This window comes from Eleutherodactylus coqui, chromosome 8, assembly GCF_035609145.1.
Source record: "Eleutherodactylus coqui strain aEleCoq1 chromosome 8, aEleCoq1.hap1, whole genome shotgun sequence".
In the NCBI taxonomy this organism is placed as follows: domain Eukaryota; kingdom Metazoa; phylum Chordata; class Amphibia; order Anura; family Eleutherodactylidae; genus Eleutherodactylus; species Eleutherodactylus coqui.
In genome coordinates this window covers 68,812,386-68,831,576 of record NC_089844.1, presented here as the reverse complement: position 1 = coordinate 68,831,576, position 19,191 = coordinate 68,812,386, and the positions used below count along the sequence as shown (strand labels likewise).

Genomic DNA, 19,191 nt, shown 5'->3' with positions numbered 1-19,191 from the left:
GTACATTCATGTTGATAGGGTGGATATGAGAATCCTGTTTTTGTGATCAGTGGGGGTCCCAGTGGTCAGACCACTATCAGACATGTAACCCCTGTTTAGAATTTGGGACATTTTTAAGGAGTCCTACATCTGACTCTGGAATCCTTTTGCCCATTGGCTTTCCATATGGTTAGTCTTCTCCTGGCACCAATTCTGCATGCGTAGACCCAACATCACGCTATGAATTTTATGTAAGTTTGTTATAAATATAACTGTAATTTTTCACTTTTTACAACGCGATAGAAGATTATGCCGAACACTATAAAGAATAAGAAAATGAGTTAGTTTGATAAAAGATCATATCTTGGATATGACAGAAGCCCAGGCGGGAAGTCAGAGGGGAACGAGAAAACATCTTACTCGCCTTCATACTTTTTTAAGCTGAAAACCTTTGTGTTTCACGACATGGAACATGTGCGACTCGGAACGGCAACAAAGGCCAGTATTACATTGCACCTTCAATTATTCATTGACTCCTGTAATAGGAGTCAATGAGGGTACATGAGATGCTAGAAACGGCACAACATATGTTATATGCTTCAAACACCAGGATGCTGCGACCATCACTCAAAATTAGGACATTTAGTTCCATTTTCCATCAGCTACACATAGTGTCACTGGAGATCGCCGGCCGAGGATAAAGATATCTGTCTACTATGTTTTCTGCTGCTACGAAGAACTTTGTTAAACAAGTCGGTGATGGCGGGAGGCTGATCCCCGTGCCCAACCTTAGCGAAGCAGACAAATACCAACCTCTCAGCCTCGTCATAAAGAAGAAGCGCTGCTTTCTTTCCCGAAAGTACAAATTCATCTCCACCCCTTTTTCACTCAAGGATATTCTTAATGGAGATAATGAAATTTCTGCAGGTAATTCCCGATGGAATAGGGGCATTTATGCTGCTATGTTACTTGTTGCTGTGCTGCTTATTTTAAAGGCACGCTGTGCTTGATTTAGTGACCTAGTGTTTTCCTGGTGGTCCAGTGGGCTAGTTTTAAGCCACTGGGTCACCGGGGACCAGAAAGGGTTGTGCAATTTTGTATATGAAGCTTAGTGGCTGTTTAATGATTAATAATGCATTTTTCTATTATAGCGTAAAGCGGTCACTCCCAAAATGAATGCTCATACTGGTGAGATGAGCTGTTATTCCTAATGATGGGTGCACACGTGTCCATGTGTTGTTCGATTTACAAGACACGGCATAATGACATTCATTAGCATGTCCTATTTTGCTTTCATTATACAGACAGGCGCTGGTGTACCGTTAGAGGTCGCAGGGGTCACATTTGAGACCCGGCCTCTTAGCGAACGGGGGCATGTGCCGTTTCACCGCTGTGGGTGGCACTCAGGGAGGGGAGGAACTGTTACCCAGGGAGCCTGCAGCCAATTACAGGCTGAAGACTCCCTGGGCGTGGGGTCCTCCCTTCCACTGAGAGACTGCAGTTGTGATTGGTCACAACTGCAGTCTTTCTGTGCAATGCCGGCCGCGTGATTGGTCCGGCTGGCAGTGCACTAAAAGTGAAGAGTTGAGTGGTACAACAAGGTATGTGCTGCATGTAATCATGTATGTATAGCTGGTATAAGTTATACCAGCTGTACTTATATAATTATATACAGGAGATATCCAGGTTATATCAGCATTTGCCATATCACTATATATGGGGGGGATGTACATCTCCTGGTATAACCTGGATATATACTACTGCTATTAGCTATACATCCTGTATGTAGTGATATACGCCATGCTGGTATAACCTGGGTATATCACTACATACAGAAGATGTATACCAGTTGTACCAGCTGTACATATATAATTATATACAGAAGATTTCCAGGTTATACCGGCATGCTCCATATTACTATATGCAGGGAATTGGAGATTCCACTTTTCTGCTCCATTCGGGGAGTAGGAAAGGGGAATCTCCATGGTCGAACAGTTCTCTCTCCATATGGAACCAAACAGCGTCAGACAGACCCCATAGACTATAATGTGGTCAGTCCGCTTCTCGTCCAGCTGCGACAGTACCTCCGGCCGGTGGTTCCAACACAGAAGTGAAACCGGTCTTACACCAGCATGGCAGATATCACTAAATACAGGAGATGTATACATCCCTTTGTATATAGTGATATAGGCTATGGTGATATAACCTGGGTATCTTCTGTATATGATTGCACACTACACACACAATTAAATAATGCTTTGAAAACCTGCATGCGGTTTTAACAAAACAAAAGAAAACACATATATTGTATAAATCCACCTGCGTTTTTTTATAGTGTATGCCGCTTTTTAAAAACGTGTGTGGTTTTTGAATACCGCATGCAGTTTTTTAATGTGTTTTCTAAATTGTGGTTCACAAATGAAACAGAAAACATGAATACAGCCCAATGCCGAGCTCACTCGACCGTAAGCATAAAACGCTGCATGGCGCAGCGAAATTGTACTGCGCATTACAGCGTATCTCACACACGCTGTTATGCGCAGTCCACCTCTTTGTTTTTTGTTTATATTTCCTGCGCCGCTGCGAAGTTAGTGTGCATATGGCTGGATTCCCATGAACGTATATCGGCTCGGGTTTCACGCCGAGCCGATATACGTCGTCCTCATGTGCAGGTGGGGGGGGGGGGTGGAAGAGCCAGGAGCAGGAACTGAGCTCCCGCCCCCTTTCTGCCTCCTCTCCGCCCCTCTGCACTATTTGCAATGAAAGGAGGCAGGGCGGGGGTGGGGCTAAGTGCCGAGAATTAGCCCCGCCCCCGTTCCACCTCTCCCCATTGCAAATAGTGCAGAGGGGTGGAGAGGAGGCAGAAAGGGGGCGGGAGCTCAAATCCTGCTCCTGGCTCTTCCATCCCCCTCCCGCAGATGAGGACGACGTATATCGGCTCGGCATGAAAACCGAGCCGATATACGTTCATGGGAATCCAGCCTAAAGATGCTGTTCATAGGCAATGTAATTACATATGGGCGGCGTTGATTGTGCACCAATAGAGAAGAATGGGCTCTCTCACGTGTAATACGCCGCAAAATAGAACAGGCTGCATTTTTTTTGTGCTCGCATATCAGGCAATTCCTACTCGTAAAGGTGAGTGGAACTGCGTATGGTAATGTATTTGATTGCCTGCAAACTACTGCACATCAAACGCCTGTACCACACACCTAATTGGCGATAACAATATGCTCCTGTGAGCCCGGCCTAAGGGGCTATTAACAAATTTTCACATAGTCCAGGAAAATGAGTCATGTTTGGAAAGCTTATGCCAAGGGGCAAGATAGTGCATGTCAATTAGTTTTGCAGCTGTTTGCTTCACAGTTTAGGTATGGGTACGGGTACAATGGGGCAGGTTTGAACTTTTGCACCTGGGCCCCTGAGCCTTTAGTTACGCCCATGCAGACAGGAATAGGATATGCAATGAGCTTATTGGTTCATCTGAAAAATATCAATGTGCCTAGTTTTATAGCCCTATAATGGAACCTATAATGCAGACAACCCATTTATAAAAAAGATGTGTAGAGTAAAATCTCTGGCATGTGACATTCTAGAAACCCTGAAAATATAGCGAGTGTATGAAAGTAATCGCATTACGTAACCTGATAGTAGAGCTATTTTGGCGCACGCAGTAATTCTGGCGCATCCAACATTTGGCGTTTTAGGATCCTAATTGTTTTTCGCTTCCAACAGGTGTCAGCTCGTATCAGCTGCTGAACTATGAAGATAAATCTGATGTGTCTTTAAATAGGAGACACGGGAATCAGATCATGAATGACGTCGGGATAAATATCTACGGATCAGATTCGGTGGCAGTTAAAGCTTCCTTTGGCATTGTAACCAAACACGAAGTGGAAGTCCCAACGCTGCTCAAGGAGCTGATCTCCAGGTAGACATTCTACTGCAGCTCTCCGACAGTCACATTCCTGCCTTCCAGGAGATTTGCTGGTAGATGCAAAGAATAGGGGATAACCTGCTGATCGTGGGGGTTTCACCGCTGAAAACTCCACTGATCCCCAGAAAAGGGGTTCCATGTTCCCCGTCCTTCTCACTGTGGGCTTACTGCATCCCACAGTGAGGAGGAGACGGAATGGAGTGCTTGTTGCACAAGTGCGCTGCCATTCCTTGCACTTTCAGTGGGACAAAGGCTTTATTCACACGGGTGCTACGATTTTCGTGCACCCACATCGCGGCTGAAAATCACATGAACAAGAGGCAGTCACGACCAAGTCATGGCTGCATCTATTGCTTTCTCGCCCATTCATAGATATTATAGAATGGTAGAGTTGAAAGGGACCTCCAGGGTCATCTGGTCCAACCCCCTGCTCAATGCAGGATTCACTAAATCATCCCAGACAGATATTTGTCCAGCCTGTGTTTGAAGACTTCCATTGAAGGAGAACTCACCACCTCCTGTGGTAACCAGTTCCACTCATTGATCACCCTCACTGTCTAATATCTAATCTGTGTTTCCTCCCTTTCAGTTTCAGGGAGGAAGGCAACTCTGCTAAACTCCCTCCCCCTCTGCCTGCTGGCGGCTCCCATTGGCTAATCGCGGCCAAAAGATTAGATAAGTCCTATTTTTTACGACGCGTGTAAAAGCGGCCACCAGAATCGGCGCCATATGTGCTATTTTTTATAGACGGCTTATTTTACGCATTGCATAATTGTGCATTGAACAAATGCATTGGAATTCAAAGCTTCAGCTGGTCGCAATTTTAATCTGGCGGTTTATCACGGCAAAAACACTTGTGTGAATAAGGCCTAACAGAGATAGCCGAGTGGCAAGCTCTTGGGTATTTTCTTCAGCCCCATTGAAATCAATGGAGCAGCAGCCATGCATGTTCGACCAGCTCTCCATTTATTCTGACATCACTCAAAAGCGGGAAGGCAGGGGAAGAGATGGACCCCCATTTTTGAGATTATTGGGGGTCTCAGTGGTGCGATCCCCACCAATTATTAAGCTATTTCCGTCTCCTTTGGATAGGGCATAACTTGTGATCCTGGTAAAACCCCTTTAAGCTATGTTCACATCAGGATTATGGTTTTATGTTTGGTGCAAACGCTGGGAAAATCTACCAACATCTGCTCTAAACATTGACTCCAACGTATGCAACTATAGGCTGCCAGGTACAAAAGATGCATAGTGTGTAGTATATGTATTTTTTCTACAGCAGATTGCACTTTCCCGTATAGTAAATGTAGTCTCTGGGCATCCATCGGGTCACCAAATGTGTTGATAACACAGCCATAGACTAGTTGTTGCAGTGCAGCTTGAAGCCTGGTGATGCATTGCTGTTAAGGCTCTTTAGACAGAACGATATTGCTCAAACGAGTGAAAGTGAGTAATAATTGTTCAATCTAAAAGTGCGCCAACACCCAAACGACAAACGAGAACACTGCAAATTTTTAAACCATTTTCATAACAGAAAGTAATTGATGTTTCTGTAAGATTAAACCTGCCAATTCCACCGCTAACACTGAATACTAGCAGGAAAACTGCTTATTTGCACAGCATTTCAATGAGCCTGTCTACGTTCTTTTTTGCATGTGCAAATATACAGTGTATTTGTGCATTTAAGACCCGCCAGTGCAGGCAAAAAATGCGGGCATAAACGACTTCTGGGCATGCAACTACGTATGGCATTTGCACGACTGAAATGCACTTATTTTCATGGGAATGAGCCCCAATAGTGACCCCTATAGTAGCCCCAGTAGAGATAGTGACCCCCACAATGGCCTCAGTAGTAATAGTGACCCCCATAGCAGCCATAGTAGTAAGTGACCCCATAGTGCCCCGAGTAGTAAGTGACCCCCATTGTGGCCCTAGTAGTAACAGTGTCTACTATATTGACCCAAGTAGTAATAGTGACCCCCATAGTGACCCCAGTGGTAACAGTGTCCCCTATATTGGCCCCAGTAGTAATAGTGACCACCACAGAGGCCCGGGGATGCTGCCCAGCCAGAGGCCAATAGCAGCCCTCCCATTGGATCAGGAATAGGTAATTTGGCGTCATGAGGCACAGGTTTTATTGCACAAGGTATATCTGGATACAAAATGTTCTATTTCTGTTTACTGGAGAAACCTTTAGTATTTGTCATGCAGAAATAACAGTTAGTATGGTGGTCTCCTTGTTCGTGCCCTACCATTGGAATGGCGAATGGCGTTCTACTCTTGGCTTTCAGCCACTGTGTGAGATGAGTGTTACATGATACACAGATGCTACTTCTTATCTTGGTCACCAAGCTTTATTCCCATATACTTGCTATAGGCCCACTTTACCAGGGATGTTATTTTCTTCCACTGTGAACTGTCCGCAGACACAGCAGAAATTGTCTGGGTTGTTCAGACATCCGCGCCGCTCAGCCATATTGTTATTAAATGTCTAACCAATGACCTGTAAAAGCACAGTTCATTAATTACAACTTACTGGTGGATGATCTGCAGCATTTCCACCACGTGGAAACATACCCTATATGTTACATAAACCTACCCTTATAGTGTTCAGTCAACGCACGGTGTGTAACAGTGATTGAGAAATAGTTGTGTAATCACTCTTTTTATTCTTTCTATTAAGCAAGGTTAATGGCGAGCCGACTGGATTAATTGTAGAGGAGAGGTTTCAAAACATAGAGTAGAACGGCAATTGGATTACATTATTCCCCATTACTGGAAATCTTATGTGGCAGAAAAAAAAAACGGATATCATATTTGAATTAAGTGCACTAAAGTTACTATAAGCACAGTTGCACCGTGTAATCATTGACTTTTCAGTAACCATTCATTTTATACAGCTTGTGAGGTACTGAGGGGCGTGATAGTGGATGGTCGCTACATCGCCCCTAGGTTCCGCTATTATGCCTTGTGGGGCTGGAGGAAGTTCATGTCCCGCTGTTTGAGACATGAAAAGCCAGGAGTGCAATATAATCTCCAGCAAGTAGTTGCTGGAGGTCTTTTCTTTAAAAGTATTTGGCCCTGGTTTTTTGGAATGGATGTCAGGTTGGTAGTGGGGCCATCCATTCCACTTCCTCCACTCCAGGTTGTGTGCGAGGTCAATCAGCACAGGTGCTGAGGCTGAGCCAGGATAGGTGTAGATATAAATAGCAGTGTGCACTGACACAGGGGGGAAGAAGATGGCTGCTGGACCCTTGCAGCCTGTGATACCTGCTAGAGGTAAAAGCCCTGCTGTGTGGTGCACCTGCTGAGCGTAACCTGGTCAGGCATGGACTGCCTATGGACCTATGGCTGGACTATTATTTTCTTGCCTGAAGCGAAGGCTGAATTTGTGTTAATTTCTCTGGATTGAAATAAACGCAGGTCACGCCTGCACTTGGACTTTACCAACTTGTTTCTGTCTTTGACTGCCACAAAGCCCGCACTCTACTGAGCTGTTTATTTGGCTCGCGTGAACGAGCTAACAATGACGTCATTCGCTCATTCAAATGATAAATCGGCAGGTCCGAAAGGACCCTTAGCCTATAAATATCACAGTTTCGCCATAAGATAGTGTATCAATAGGACTCACATGTATAGATGGCCCTCCTGTGGTGGCTGAAGTTCTTGGTCTGCATTTGAAGCCACAGGACAAAAATCATTCAATATAGAAAATCTTACTATCCAAATTGCAGAATTTCATGGAATAATATGCAAATTGGGGTCTCAGATACAACTAGGAACCATATAGATAGTTAAAGAAGCAATATGGTAAGTTTCTTAACCCCTTAATGCCACAGGGCATAAGTTTACATCCTAATTGGGGGTACTTAACGCAAAAAGACATAAGATTACATCCAGTGGATGGCACGTCCTTAGAAATGAGCCCGCGCCATACCCTAAGCTAAGACTGATATGCAGCCTCCCACTGCAACAGTGGGGATCAATAAGAACATTGATCCCCACTCTTAACCCATTATATGTACATTGCAACATGTAAAGGGTTCACGGAGAGAATGCAGTCCCTCCGTGATGTCATCCGCACTCCATGATGCAATTGCAGTGGAACGAGGGGTTGCCATGGCAACCGGACACCATATACTGCTGTCTGGGCAGTGATCTGCCATGGCCTGTGATCTGTTTTGTGAGTGATTGTAAAGCACAAACTCGCGATGCGTTTTTAACATCAGAAAGTCCCATTGACATTTGCATTAAAAAAATGCAGCGTTAAAAAAAACACACGTGTATGGGAGCCCTTACGGTCTTGTCGAGCCACATTGGTTTCCTTCTATTTGTAGCTCTTTTATTTATATATACTGTGAGGGATTAGCGTTTAGGATCGGTAGCAACCTGGGCATAAGCAGTCAGAGACAGTGACACATAGGATAAAGTCTTTAGTCCAGGCTTTGCCTGGGTTTATTTCCAAGCAAACAAAGTAAAATACAGGCCTTTACATCAGGCAAACATAACGTAAATCCTGCTCGTCTGAGCACTTACTATACATGTAGCGTCCCTGTCTACGTACTGGTAAACAAATGGCTCCTGCACACAGCCAGCCAGGACTCTCAGACCTGCAAAGGTCTCAGCCCTCTCCTAGGCCCTGTAGGCCCAGGCTTTATATGGCCTGGTACCAGCCCCACCTGGTACGTGAGAGTGACCATCCCACCCTTCACTTTGGTCACTCCAGGAAAAGCTGGCCCGGATTATGTGGCTTGGAGCCACTTACATACTACAACGTGTTTGTGGCTTAATGCTACTAATACTATACTGCCGGCTTCCTCCACCGAGCCCAGGCTGCTCAGTGGCACGTATCTGCCCAAGCGCTCCCCAAGGCAGCATAGGAGAGCATCCTAGGCGACACATACCTGCCCTCCAGCACCTTGCCGGTCACCGTCTCACAATACCTAAAGTGGTACAAATTAAAACTCCAGTTTACCACACAGAAAACAAGCCCTCATCTGGCCATGGCGATGGAAAAATAAAAATGTTATGGCTTTTGAAAAGTGGAGATGAAAATCCCCCAAAAGTTGTTGTGCCAAAATAGGCCATGCCCTTAAGGGGTTAATGCAAATCTATTTCCAAAGTCAAAAAGAAGGACTTTCAAAGGCCAAATAGGGACAAAGGAAATTTGATCAAAAGTAGGGACTGTCTCTCCATAAGAGGGACACTTGGCAAGTACTAGTAATAATGGCTCATTAGTAGTAGACCATTAGGAGATCTAATACATGAATACAGGCTGTTCACTCACCTAGGTAAATAGTGTCATCGGTGTACTGGTGACATCTGCTGGAGGAATTACTGAACTACAGGTAAATCCCAGTGGATGACCTGTCCATTTACTAAGCATGTTATATTACAGTCAAATAGCTGTATGATCATGTATTACTTCTCCCTGTTAAAAGTATGTTTTTGCTTAAATGTGTAAGTGCTATTAAAAACAATTGTATACCTGAAGATAGAAAAGTGTGTTTTTGAGTGGTGTGTGTACTGAGACTAAAGGCCGAATTCACACAGGTAAATGCGATATCTGCCAATGTGCGTTTTGTTCAAAAACACTTTGCATCGCTTCTGTGAGATAGCGATCCTCAGGCCCATGTTTCAGACGCGTCGGAGGATCGCAAGTGTTTCCCATTGATTTCACTGGGAAACATCATATCGCACTTGCATGCACATCACAGGGCATGCAATGTGTTTGACTGTCCTTTTGAAAACAAGGGGCGAAGGGTTACAAGGGACGTGAAAAAAATAGGACATGCAGCGTTGTTTTTTTTACTTTGCAGAATAAAACATACGTGACCCGAATCGGCATATCCGTGACAGGTTCTTGCTACTTATGGTTTAGGCAGCATGAAGCTGGTGACAGGTTCACTTGAAGGGATTGTTCTGCATTGAACTATTGGTGATCCTCAGGATAGATAAGCAATAGCTGATCGGTGAGGGTCCACTGCCAAGGGTCCGCACAGGTCAGCTGTTTGCCTTGTTGCTGTAATAGTGCACATAGCAAGAAGCAGACAGTTCTGGACAGTTAGCAGCAGTCCAGGTTGGTTTTTGCCAACACTGTTTCCGTTCAACTATGAGTTGTGCATGCATTACCAAGCTTGGCCACTGCAACGTGTATAGAGCTGTCAGCTTCCGACTCTGCGCTCTGTGACAATCATCTAGTGAACAACTGCTTGATGCAGATTCCAGACGGCAGATCCTTGACGACCAACTATTGTTGACCTGCCCTGAGGATGAACATCACATACTGCAATGGTTTTGTCTGGAGTGCAAGTGTACTCACATTTATGTGTCCCTAATATGGGACCAGTATCTCGTCCTGACTTTGGGTCTCATAACCCGAACACTGAGCATCATAGGAATCTATGATGCTCAGAGTTCAGGTCAGATTGGGGTACCGTTCATAATATGCAGTACACAGCAAATATGCATGTAGTGCGGGTATTTGCTGTGTATGTTAAATCCCCATAGCCTTTATTGCGCACATAATATGCAAAATAATAGGTTGTACGTGAAAAAAACGGAAGTGTAAGTGGTCGAATAGAAATGAATGGGCTTTTAGCACCAGATATTACATAAGTGAAGAATATGCTCTTAATACGCAGGCCACTTATGTCCATGTGAGTGAGCCCTAAGTCACATGGTCATAAGTGCACTCTCAACGCCAAAAAATACCTTATGATTTGGTCACTTTAGATTATCTTTCTAGTAGAAATAAATTAGATATTTTTATGATAAATTCACTTGTCTTTTTCATTCTTAGAACTATTGACTTGGATCATTGTTTAGTTCGACAATCAAGAGAAAATGGGAAGGAAATCCTATGTGTGGTCATGGAGAGCATTCGGACAACTCGTCAGTGTTCTCTGTCTGTCCATGCTGGTATGCGGGGAGAAGCCATGAGAGTAAGTCTGTAGATCTGATGCTTTTATATGTCCCTCATTGTGAGTTTGGTGACCATCGGAAAGTTTTTTTCTATAGAAAGAACCAGGGATCATTTGAAAATTCTGGGCTGTTGACCGAGGGTTATTGGCAAGGCTGTATATGACACATAGCCAGTACAATGGAGCAACTGGCAGAAGTGACAGAGAACAAGCAAAGAATACCTCTTAGGTAGTATTGCCTCAGTAAATCAGTGACGCATTCAGACTCACAGGTAGCAATTACGCGTACCTGGATGAGTTGTAATATGACGTTTGGCAAAATTCAAAAGCTAACATACTGAATCTCTCAGATCCTACAGTGATAGCGGCTGTAGGCTTTAGAACCAAACAGCGTCCAGTTCTCCCCTAGGGATGATGTCTTAAAAGGAGTGTATTAAAAATGTTAAAAAAAAATGCTTCACTAGGTGTTTCTTCTGGAGGAAAAGCATGGACTCCTGATTAAAAAGGTGGCAGAAATGCCTAATGGTTTAACAAACTCTAAAATTATATGAACAATTAAAAGTAACTGCTGCATGTTTCTGCACTTGATCAGGGTCTTCATCAGACCTCAGTATAGGGGATGTTAAAGCAACTCTTCAGTCCAAAGGGCAAAACTTGTCCCAGGACCAAAGGGAAGGGGGAGTTAAAAATACCTGCCATCCATGCTTTGTGGTGGGCAACCCCAGATCAAGTCTAGGTCTCTTATTTTTTCCAAGATGTCAGCACCTCTCCTCTCACTACTTGGTACACATTGTGCATCGGTAATCAGCCCTTCACACTGTTTTTGGTTGACTAGTGCTGCTTATATGAGCAGTGCTGGCCAGTCAAAGTGCAGGTTTCACGTTCGTCTTGGACTGCCAACATGAACAGGGTGCGGGGGACAGCCAAGACAGATGCGGGAAAGCGCTGGTACAGGTGGCTAGATGCAGAACAGACAGAGCACCTCTGCAAGAGGGTAAAGGCCTGTATATCTGGACCGTGCAACGAAAATGCAGAATAAACTAAGGGAAATTCTTTCCCTGTAAACCCCTACCATGGGAGGGAGCCCTGCCTATTAGGCGGGCCGATCGCTTCCGATAGGTGCGGACCCACACTTGTACCTCGGCCACTACAAATCCTTACCAAGGAGCACTGAACACACGGGGTACAGTGCACGGAAATCAACAAAACAAGTACAAACAAACAATAGACACAAACAGGGAACAAACCAAAGTACCGGAGTCAGACACGCAGCAGGCTGACTGCTCAGGGATCACTGGAAATTAATCAGCAATTCCCAGGCAGCAAGAGCTGGATGTTATAGGGAGAAGCCGATTGGCTGACCTAAATGTCAATCACCAGCCACACCTCTCAGACACTAGCAGGACTAATTAACCTAAACTAGAAAGCACAGGAGCTGTTAACCCTGCCTAGTCTGGATAGAACCTACAGAAACTAGGTGTGCTGGCAAATAATTAATCGTGTGCTGACAGAGACGTGACAGCAGGTGGAGGGCATTATCGGTCAAAGACACTAGTAATGCACAGCGTGCAATGGGTAGTCAGAAAAGTGTGGAGCCATTGATTGTGATTGATAGGTCCTGTGGATGGGTAGAGTGAGGTGGGGAAAATAATATTATTGTTCCAAAACACTGTGTTAAAAAAATCGGATGATAATGTTCCTTTAAATCTAATCAAGAGAGCAATCCTGAAAATTCCAGTGTGCTAATCTATAGGGGATTTTTGCTTTTTTTCCTGTTTGCTGATAACTTTTCTTATTACCTTTTTCAATCTTAGTTTCATATAATTGATGAGAAAAACCACAAAGGGCGTGACAAAGCTATTGTATTCCCAGCGCACACGACCATAGCGTTTAGCATTTTTGATCTCTACATTCACCTGGATGGTCACTTTGGTAAGTTTGACTGCAGGTTATTGTAAGGAATCCAGATAAGGAAATCTCATTCTTAGCCATACATGTCCTTGTTTTCCAGAATTATGCGTGTCATCCGCTTCAAAAGGAGGTTTTGAGAAGGAGCCCAGCAGATCATTTTCATTAAATGCTATAAGAAACACCCTGTATCGGACAGGCATCTTGTTCACTGGTAAGACGAGTGATAAATAGGTTTCCCAAGACACTATTACTGATGTGAATGAACTGAGCCAGTGGCCATGTTTTTCAGTACATCTTGACAGCCTGTAATCTGACTCAACTACCAAATCGAATGGAGCTGGATAGTTCTTTGAATTTGTTTAACACGTCTCATAGCCCCACATTGACCCCCACTGGTAAATTTGGAACTTATTTTTATTTTCCGCATAGACCGCTTGCTCAGGTCTTGGATAGTATTATTAACAAAATTGGTTCAATTATGCCCAATAGATGTCTCTGTAGTAGAGATGAGCGAGCATACATATATCGGTAAGGTGATATACTCGAGAGAGCATCGCCTTTTTCGAGTACCTGCTGACTCGTCCCTGAAGATTCAGGGGGGTCGGGGGCAGCACGGGGCAGCGAGGGGGAGCTGGGAGGAGAGTGAGAGAGATCCCTCTCGCTCTCTACCTCCCGATCCCCTCAGCAACCCCGTGCTGCCCCCATTTACACATAACGATTGTCGCTCAAAATTTGCTCAAACAAATGAAAGTGCGCCATAATTGTTACGTCTGAACGCAAAGCAATCGTGTAATATTTGTTCCATTTTTGTTTGTCGCTCAGTTTCAGACCGCATCAAAATCATCGCTGGTTCGCTCACTTCGTGTAACGTCTAAGCACTCTCTGCTTAGTGTCTCGCATAGAATGTGAAACACTAAGTGAGGAGTGAACAACTAGCGCTGACGTCACTTGCTTGTATGCTCCTTTAAACGAGAATTGTCCAGTTTAAAAGGGGCCAGATTCACACAATTACTTACATTACTTTTAGATAGGACGACTGTCGGGCACTTAGACGCCCATCAGCTGTCTGAATGACTGTCACTTGTTTTCACACAGGAGTGATAGTCATTCAGTGAATCTGGGTGTTGCGCGCCAGAGATCTCTGCTGGCCGCCGGCCTCCACTCACTGTGATCAGGCAGTCATTGAAAGATTAACGGCTGCTTGTTTACGCTGAGCGAGAAGTCGCTCATTAGATGTTTCGCTTCAGTGAAGTTGAACGAAGTGACTAATAAGCGGTTTCTTGCTCGGCCCCCTGTTAGGTACCACTCTTATATAGGACAACTATCAGTGAACATCGCTTGTTTGGGCGAATTCCCTGTTGATAGTTGGCCTATCTAAAATTACCCTAAAACTACAGTGTCTGATATGTAGACGCTGCAGAAGACAAACAGTGCAACGTTTTTAATTAAACCCTATTACTAAAATGATTGTCAGGCCAAAATACATGCATTTAAGTCAAAATTTAATTGCCCCCCAAACATGTCCGTAGCCTATAATTTTTTACAGAATTGCTAACCTGACTGATTTAACAAAGACACGGTTGGAACAGTGTTCAAAGGTCCTATTCCACCATGCCGTTGGTTTAATATGGCCAATTAATAGGAGGTCCTATGTTAGGATCCTGATACCTTGGTCAGAGTGGAGACCCATCTTTCATTATACAGTCAGTTCATTGAGTTGTATGGACAATGTGTAATGATCGCTGGGAATCCCAGGGGAAAACAGTTTGTAATCAGCATATTGTCAGTTGACTCTTCTAACAATTTTGGATTGTCCAAAGTAGAGAACCCATTAAGCGAATTCCTGCAGAGCACCAAGTCACGTCAGCAAAGGGGCAATCAGTATGGCAACTTCTGTATAATCCAGTAACTTGAAGCCAGGTTCTTATTTCTGTAGGCTCTACAATGTACATAAGTTAGAAACTTGCATTGAAGTGAACCGAGTAAAACTCATAAAGGCCGGTATGTTACGTGATGCTAGTAGCTCCATTTTACCGATGTAGAAAATTTGACAAACATTAGTAGACACGCTAATAAATGGGTTAACCTGGCATGTTCTGCCGCTACTGCAACGTCTTCAGCTGTTCCTGCATAATACAGCACCTTTGGCGATGCTTACCGATCCAGCGTCTCCTTTGACGTGAATGAGAGATCTTTCTATGACATGGAAGTCATCAATCGGAGCATACCCACTGTGGGAGGTCATACATGGACCATTCAATAAGATATTCAGCACATCGGCACTGCTAAGCAGATTTGTGCAGCTGCTGATATATTTAGCTCACAGAGCATTGCCCAGACTGGAAAGAATTAGATCCACTTCCCTGCTGCCTCGGCCTGTTCACCAACAGCAAAACAGGAAAGTTGTAGAACTCTTCAATTCTACAGTAGAAAACTTTATTTGCATAAAAATGGGAAAACCCCTTAAAATTATAGAACTTTTTACCAATAAGGTAATTTTGTACTAACTAATTTATTGTTTTCTTGGGCAGGAAAAAGAACAATGGATATCATTGCTAACGCAGATTATTACATGGATGACATATTTTCCGATTACTACGACAAGGCTGCTAGCATGACGGACATTTCTACTACGTACATGCGAGAAGGTGCTCACACTCGCGTAAACCTCCTGAATAATAACATTCCCAAGGGACCGTGTGCTCTATGCGGGATGGGCAGCTCCAAGAGAGAGACTGTGTACGGCTGCTTCGAGTGCTCTTTTAATGGGCAGAAATATGCCAGGCTCCACGCCGTACCGTGCTTTGACCTGTGGCACAAAAGAATGAAGTGATCATCGTAGGTGACCCATTAGTGCCTCTAGGTTATATCTCAGGTGAACCTGTGCCACAGCTCTCATCACATAGATGGAATATAGACACCTTCAACAACCCAACTCCATAAGGTGTCCAGTTACTATACTGTTTAAGGGTCAATGATTTGGAAAGCCAATAAGCAGATAGTGTCAAATGTATTTATAAGCTAAAGACTAGAGACCGTAGGAAGAGAAGTAGACGATGTTAAAATGCATAGTAAGTCTTCTCACACCTTCTAGGCGATCTCCATAAGGAGGGACGATACCCTTCCTGACCAAGATGTACAGAAGAATGCAACAAGGTAAAGTGAATCTCCCATTATGGAGTTTCCGAAAGTTGGACTTGCTAGCAGTAGGCCTCAAAAAGTGGTCATCTTCTATATCCTATGAAAGAGAGAAGGAATCCCACTCCAGACTTCATCCACGAACTACATGAAAATTCATCATCGAGATTCCATCACATGGATCAATGTTTCAGACAGAGTCATTCTTCAGGCTGATGGGTTGGCACTAATTTAGTGGTGGAAGTCCATGAGTGGTAGTGCTGGTAATGTGATATTTTTTGTCTTCGTAGGCGATGGTTAGATCTCCTTTTTTAGTATAATACAAAGTTGAGGGTAGAAGGGGAAATACAGTGTCTAATAGCTGGTGGTTTTCCTTAAATGTGCAGTAATGGGAACTCTGGGGGTTTCCTCCAGTTTTGTAGCTTTTTTAAAAATTTCCCAGTGTCAAAATATAAGGGGATTGTATCACCATGATAGCCCCTGTCTGTACTCCCTTTTGGGATATATGGCTCTATTAGATGGACAGCAGATGCAGTTGCCGACTTTTAGGCCGGTGTCCCATGGGTGTATTTGTGCGCACAACATTTATGTGCGCACTATGCAGAGAATAGGAACCATTGATTTCAATGGGTTCATTCACATTTCCTTATTTTGCGCACACATTTTGGTCCTTGAAAAACCCCCCCCATAAAAGTCAATGGGGGGTGCGCAAATGTGTGCCCACTACACAAGCAGATGCATAATACACTGGAACACCTGGAACTCATTAGACAAAGTAGCTTTTTTAATTGGGGTATCTTTGTTTGCCGCGTGCAAATGAACATGCCCTGCGGATGGAAAACGTACAGTAAAATACACCAATACACGCTCAAAAAAGTTGCGCTGGAGCACGCTCATGTGATGTCCGCCTTAGAATGGAATTTTCAAAGTGGGGAACACCTGGAAACTGCAATTTATCTTGTAAGCAAAGTTGTATGCATGCAACAAACGTGTCTATGTAGGATTGGTCATGTATGTGGGTGACATGTACAACACAGTGGTGCCTGCCAATTAATTGTAGAGTAGGAGGAAGAAAAGGAATGACATTTATTAAGGGGGTCTTCCACAAATAAAATATATACATTATAAGGCTGCATTTACACGAACGTATATCGGCTCAGTTTGCACGCCGAGCTGATATACGTTGACCTCATCTGCAGGGGAAGGGGGAGGATGGAAGAGCCAGGAGCAGGAACTGAGCTCCCGCCCCATCTCTGCCTCCTCTCCGCCCCTCTGCACTATTTGCAATGAAAGGAGGCAGGGCGGGGAGGGGCTAAGTTCCGATAAGTAGCCCTGCCCCTGCCCCGCCTCTCCCCATTGTAAATAGTGCAGAGGGGTGGAGAGAAGGCAGAGAAGGGGCGGGAGCTCAGTTCCTGCTCCTGCCTCTTCCATCCCCTCCCCCCTGCAGATGAGGACAACGTATATCGGCTCGGCGTGAAAACCGAGCCGATATATGTTCGTGTGAATGCAGCCTTAAGTGTAGCTAAAAACCAGAGCGCTGCACATATTGTAATTTTCTAAGGGACCTTTCACACAAGACAAAATTACGCCGCAGGACGCAGCCAAATCCGCAGCTGCAGAATTCCACCGCAAAATCCGCGGGTCTAACTGCGGAATTTCAGTCAGGATTAAGCCGTTTTCAATTCCACATCAAAATCCGCAGGTAGCCTGCAGATGTTGGCACAAAATTTAGCTCGTCTTGCGGTGTATTGTGTGGCCCATCCGTCCCATGTGAAGGATCCCTAATATTGTCACGCTCCAGACATCAAGCAGAGATTTCCAAGCACTTGTTTTCTGACATTTTGACCATATATGATATATTTGCCACATCTAGTGTTGAGATTCATGTGGCACTCTTCCCTTACCCCACTAGCCACCGTGTGTGACATCAGCGTTTAGTGACATCAGCGTTTAGTGACACAATTTTGAGATGTTACTATATAAGATTTGGAATATTTTGTAATATTTTGTTCTTTTTGTTCAGCTCAGACGACCAAGACAAAACTTGCAGTGTTTTTTTAAATGGGTCTTAAATGGGTCTTGCTCTAGCCACAAATCAAAACTGATGATCAGTTCTTGTACAAAACATTGTTGTTAGGCAATGATACTTAGTTTAGTCAGGTTCATATACTTTAGACGATGATAGGCCTCATGTACCAAGACTGTCTAGCAAAAAAAATGGTGCTGTTGCTCATAGCAACCAACCATCTTTTAATTTTTAAAGACATGAAAGCTGAGCTCTGATTGGCTACTGTGGGCAACAGGGTCAGTTTTAATACCGGTCCACTGAATGTCCTATGCAAACCTCTAAGATGTGAGTAACTCCGACACAGGTAGAGAGACACATTGATGGCTATTTGATGTACATTATACTCCATTGCACTCTACTTTTATATTTGCTATGTATGCATTTTTGGAGTGTAATAACTTTTTGCCGTAGCTACCACATTATATCCATTAAACGGAGTTACAATAATGACGGTGTAGTTGCTTCTTTTAAAATTCGTGGTTGTTCCCTCTACAGCAGGGGTGCCAGACTCCTTGTCACCAGGGGCCACATCAGCATTATGGCCGCCTTCAAAGAGCTGATCATAAGGACTCATTCATACGGGCGTATTTGCGCTTAATATTGCAAAGTCATCAAACAGCGGCTCTCCTACTTTGGATGTATGCGAGCCAATTCTCTGCAAACAACATTGATGCTCGGCACAGTTAGCGGGTCATGAAGAAGAGGATGCCAAAGAACACTTTGGTTGGGTGCAATCAGGGCGGATACAAGCATGTACATGGAAGGACTGAAAGAAGCGGTCAAGGATAGGAAATCATGGAGAATGCCGATCCATAAAGTGACCAAAAGTCGACTGAACGGATAATCACCATTATCGCAAGCATATTGTCTATGCGTGGCATGGGACAGCTGATTTGCATCGGGGTATTCAGTCATGCGTTTTTCACACATGTATTTTACATGCGTGATCAGCAAAGAAAAACACAGCATGTCCTATTGTGGGCTGTATATGGACCAAAATGTCCCATCAAAGTCAATGGGATTGTACAAATACGCAGTGAATCCACATGATAAATGCGTATTCACTGTGTATTTATGCATGAAGGCAAGAGAAATCTATGGGACCTGCTTAAATTTTGTTGTTGCTTTTTTTTTTTTTTGAGCACTTGAAAAATGCAATGAATGCACTCAAAAGCAAAAGAAGGTCTAAATACGCAGTGAAGATGCAGTTTTGGTTATTGGAAACACTACATATT

The 19,191-nt window shown here is 44.0% G+C and overlaps 1 protein-coding gene across 1 annotated transcript; it reads left to right on the top strand.

The window, feature by feature from the left end:
* The first annotated feature begins 695 nt into the window (after positions 1 to 695).
* PJVK (pejvakin) lies at positions 696 to 15,765 on the top strand. The gene is made up of 6 exons (XM_066575773.1): positions 696 to 906; positions 3,715 to 3,910; positions 10,719 to 10,860; positions 12,654 to 12,771; positions 12,851 to 12,946; positions 15,282 to 15,765. Exons 1-6 carry the CDS (start codon positions 696 to 698, stop codon positions 15,581 to 15,583), a joined length of 1,065 nt encoding a protein of 354 aa, XP_066431870.1. The 3' UTR covers positions 15,584 to 15,765.
* Positions 15,766 to 19,191: the final 3,426 nt, after the last annotated feature.

Bases quoted from the DNA above. Each gene is read 5' to 3' on its own strand.
- PJVK (XM_066575773.1), top strand. From the start codon at position 696: ATGTTTTCTGCTGCTACGAAGAACTTTGTTAAACAAGTCGGTGATGGC. The intron at 3,911-10,718 runs GTAGACATTCTA...TTTCATTCTTAG, and splicing joins CTCAAGGAGCTGATCTCCAG to AACTATTGACTTGGATCATT. The intron at 12,947-15,281 runs GCATCTTGTTCA...TTTCTTGGGCAG, and splicing joins AAACACCCTGTATCGGACAG to GAAAAAGAACAATGGATATC.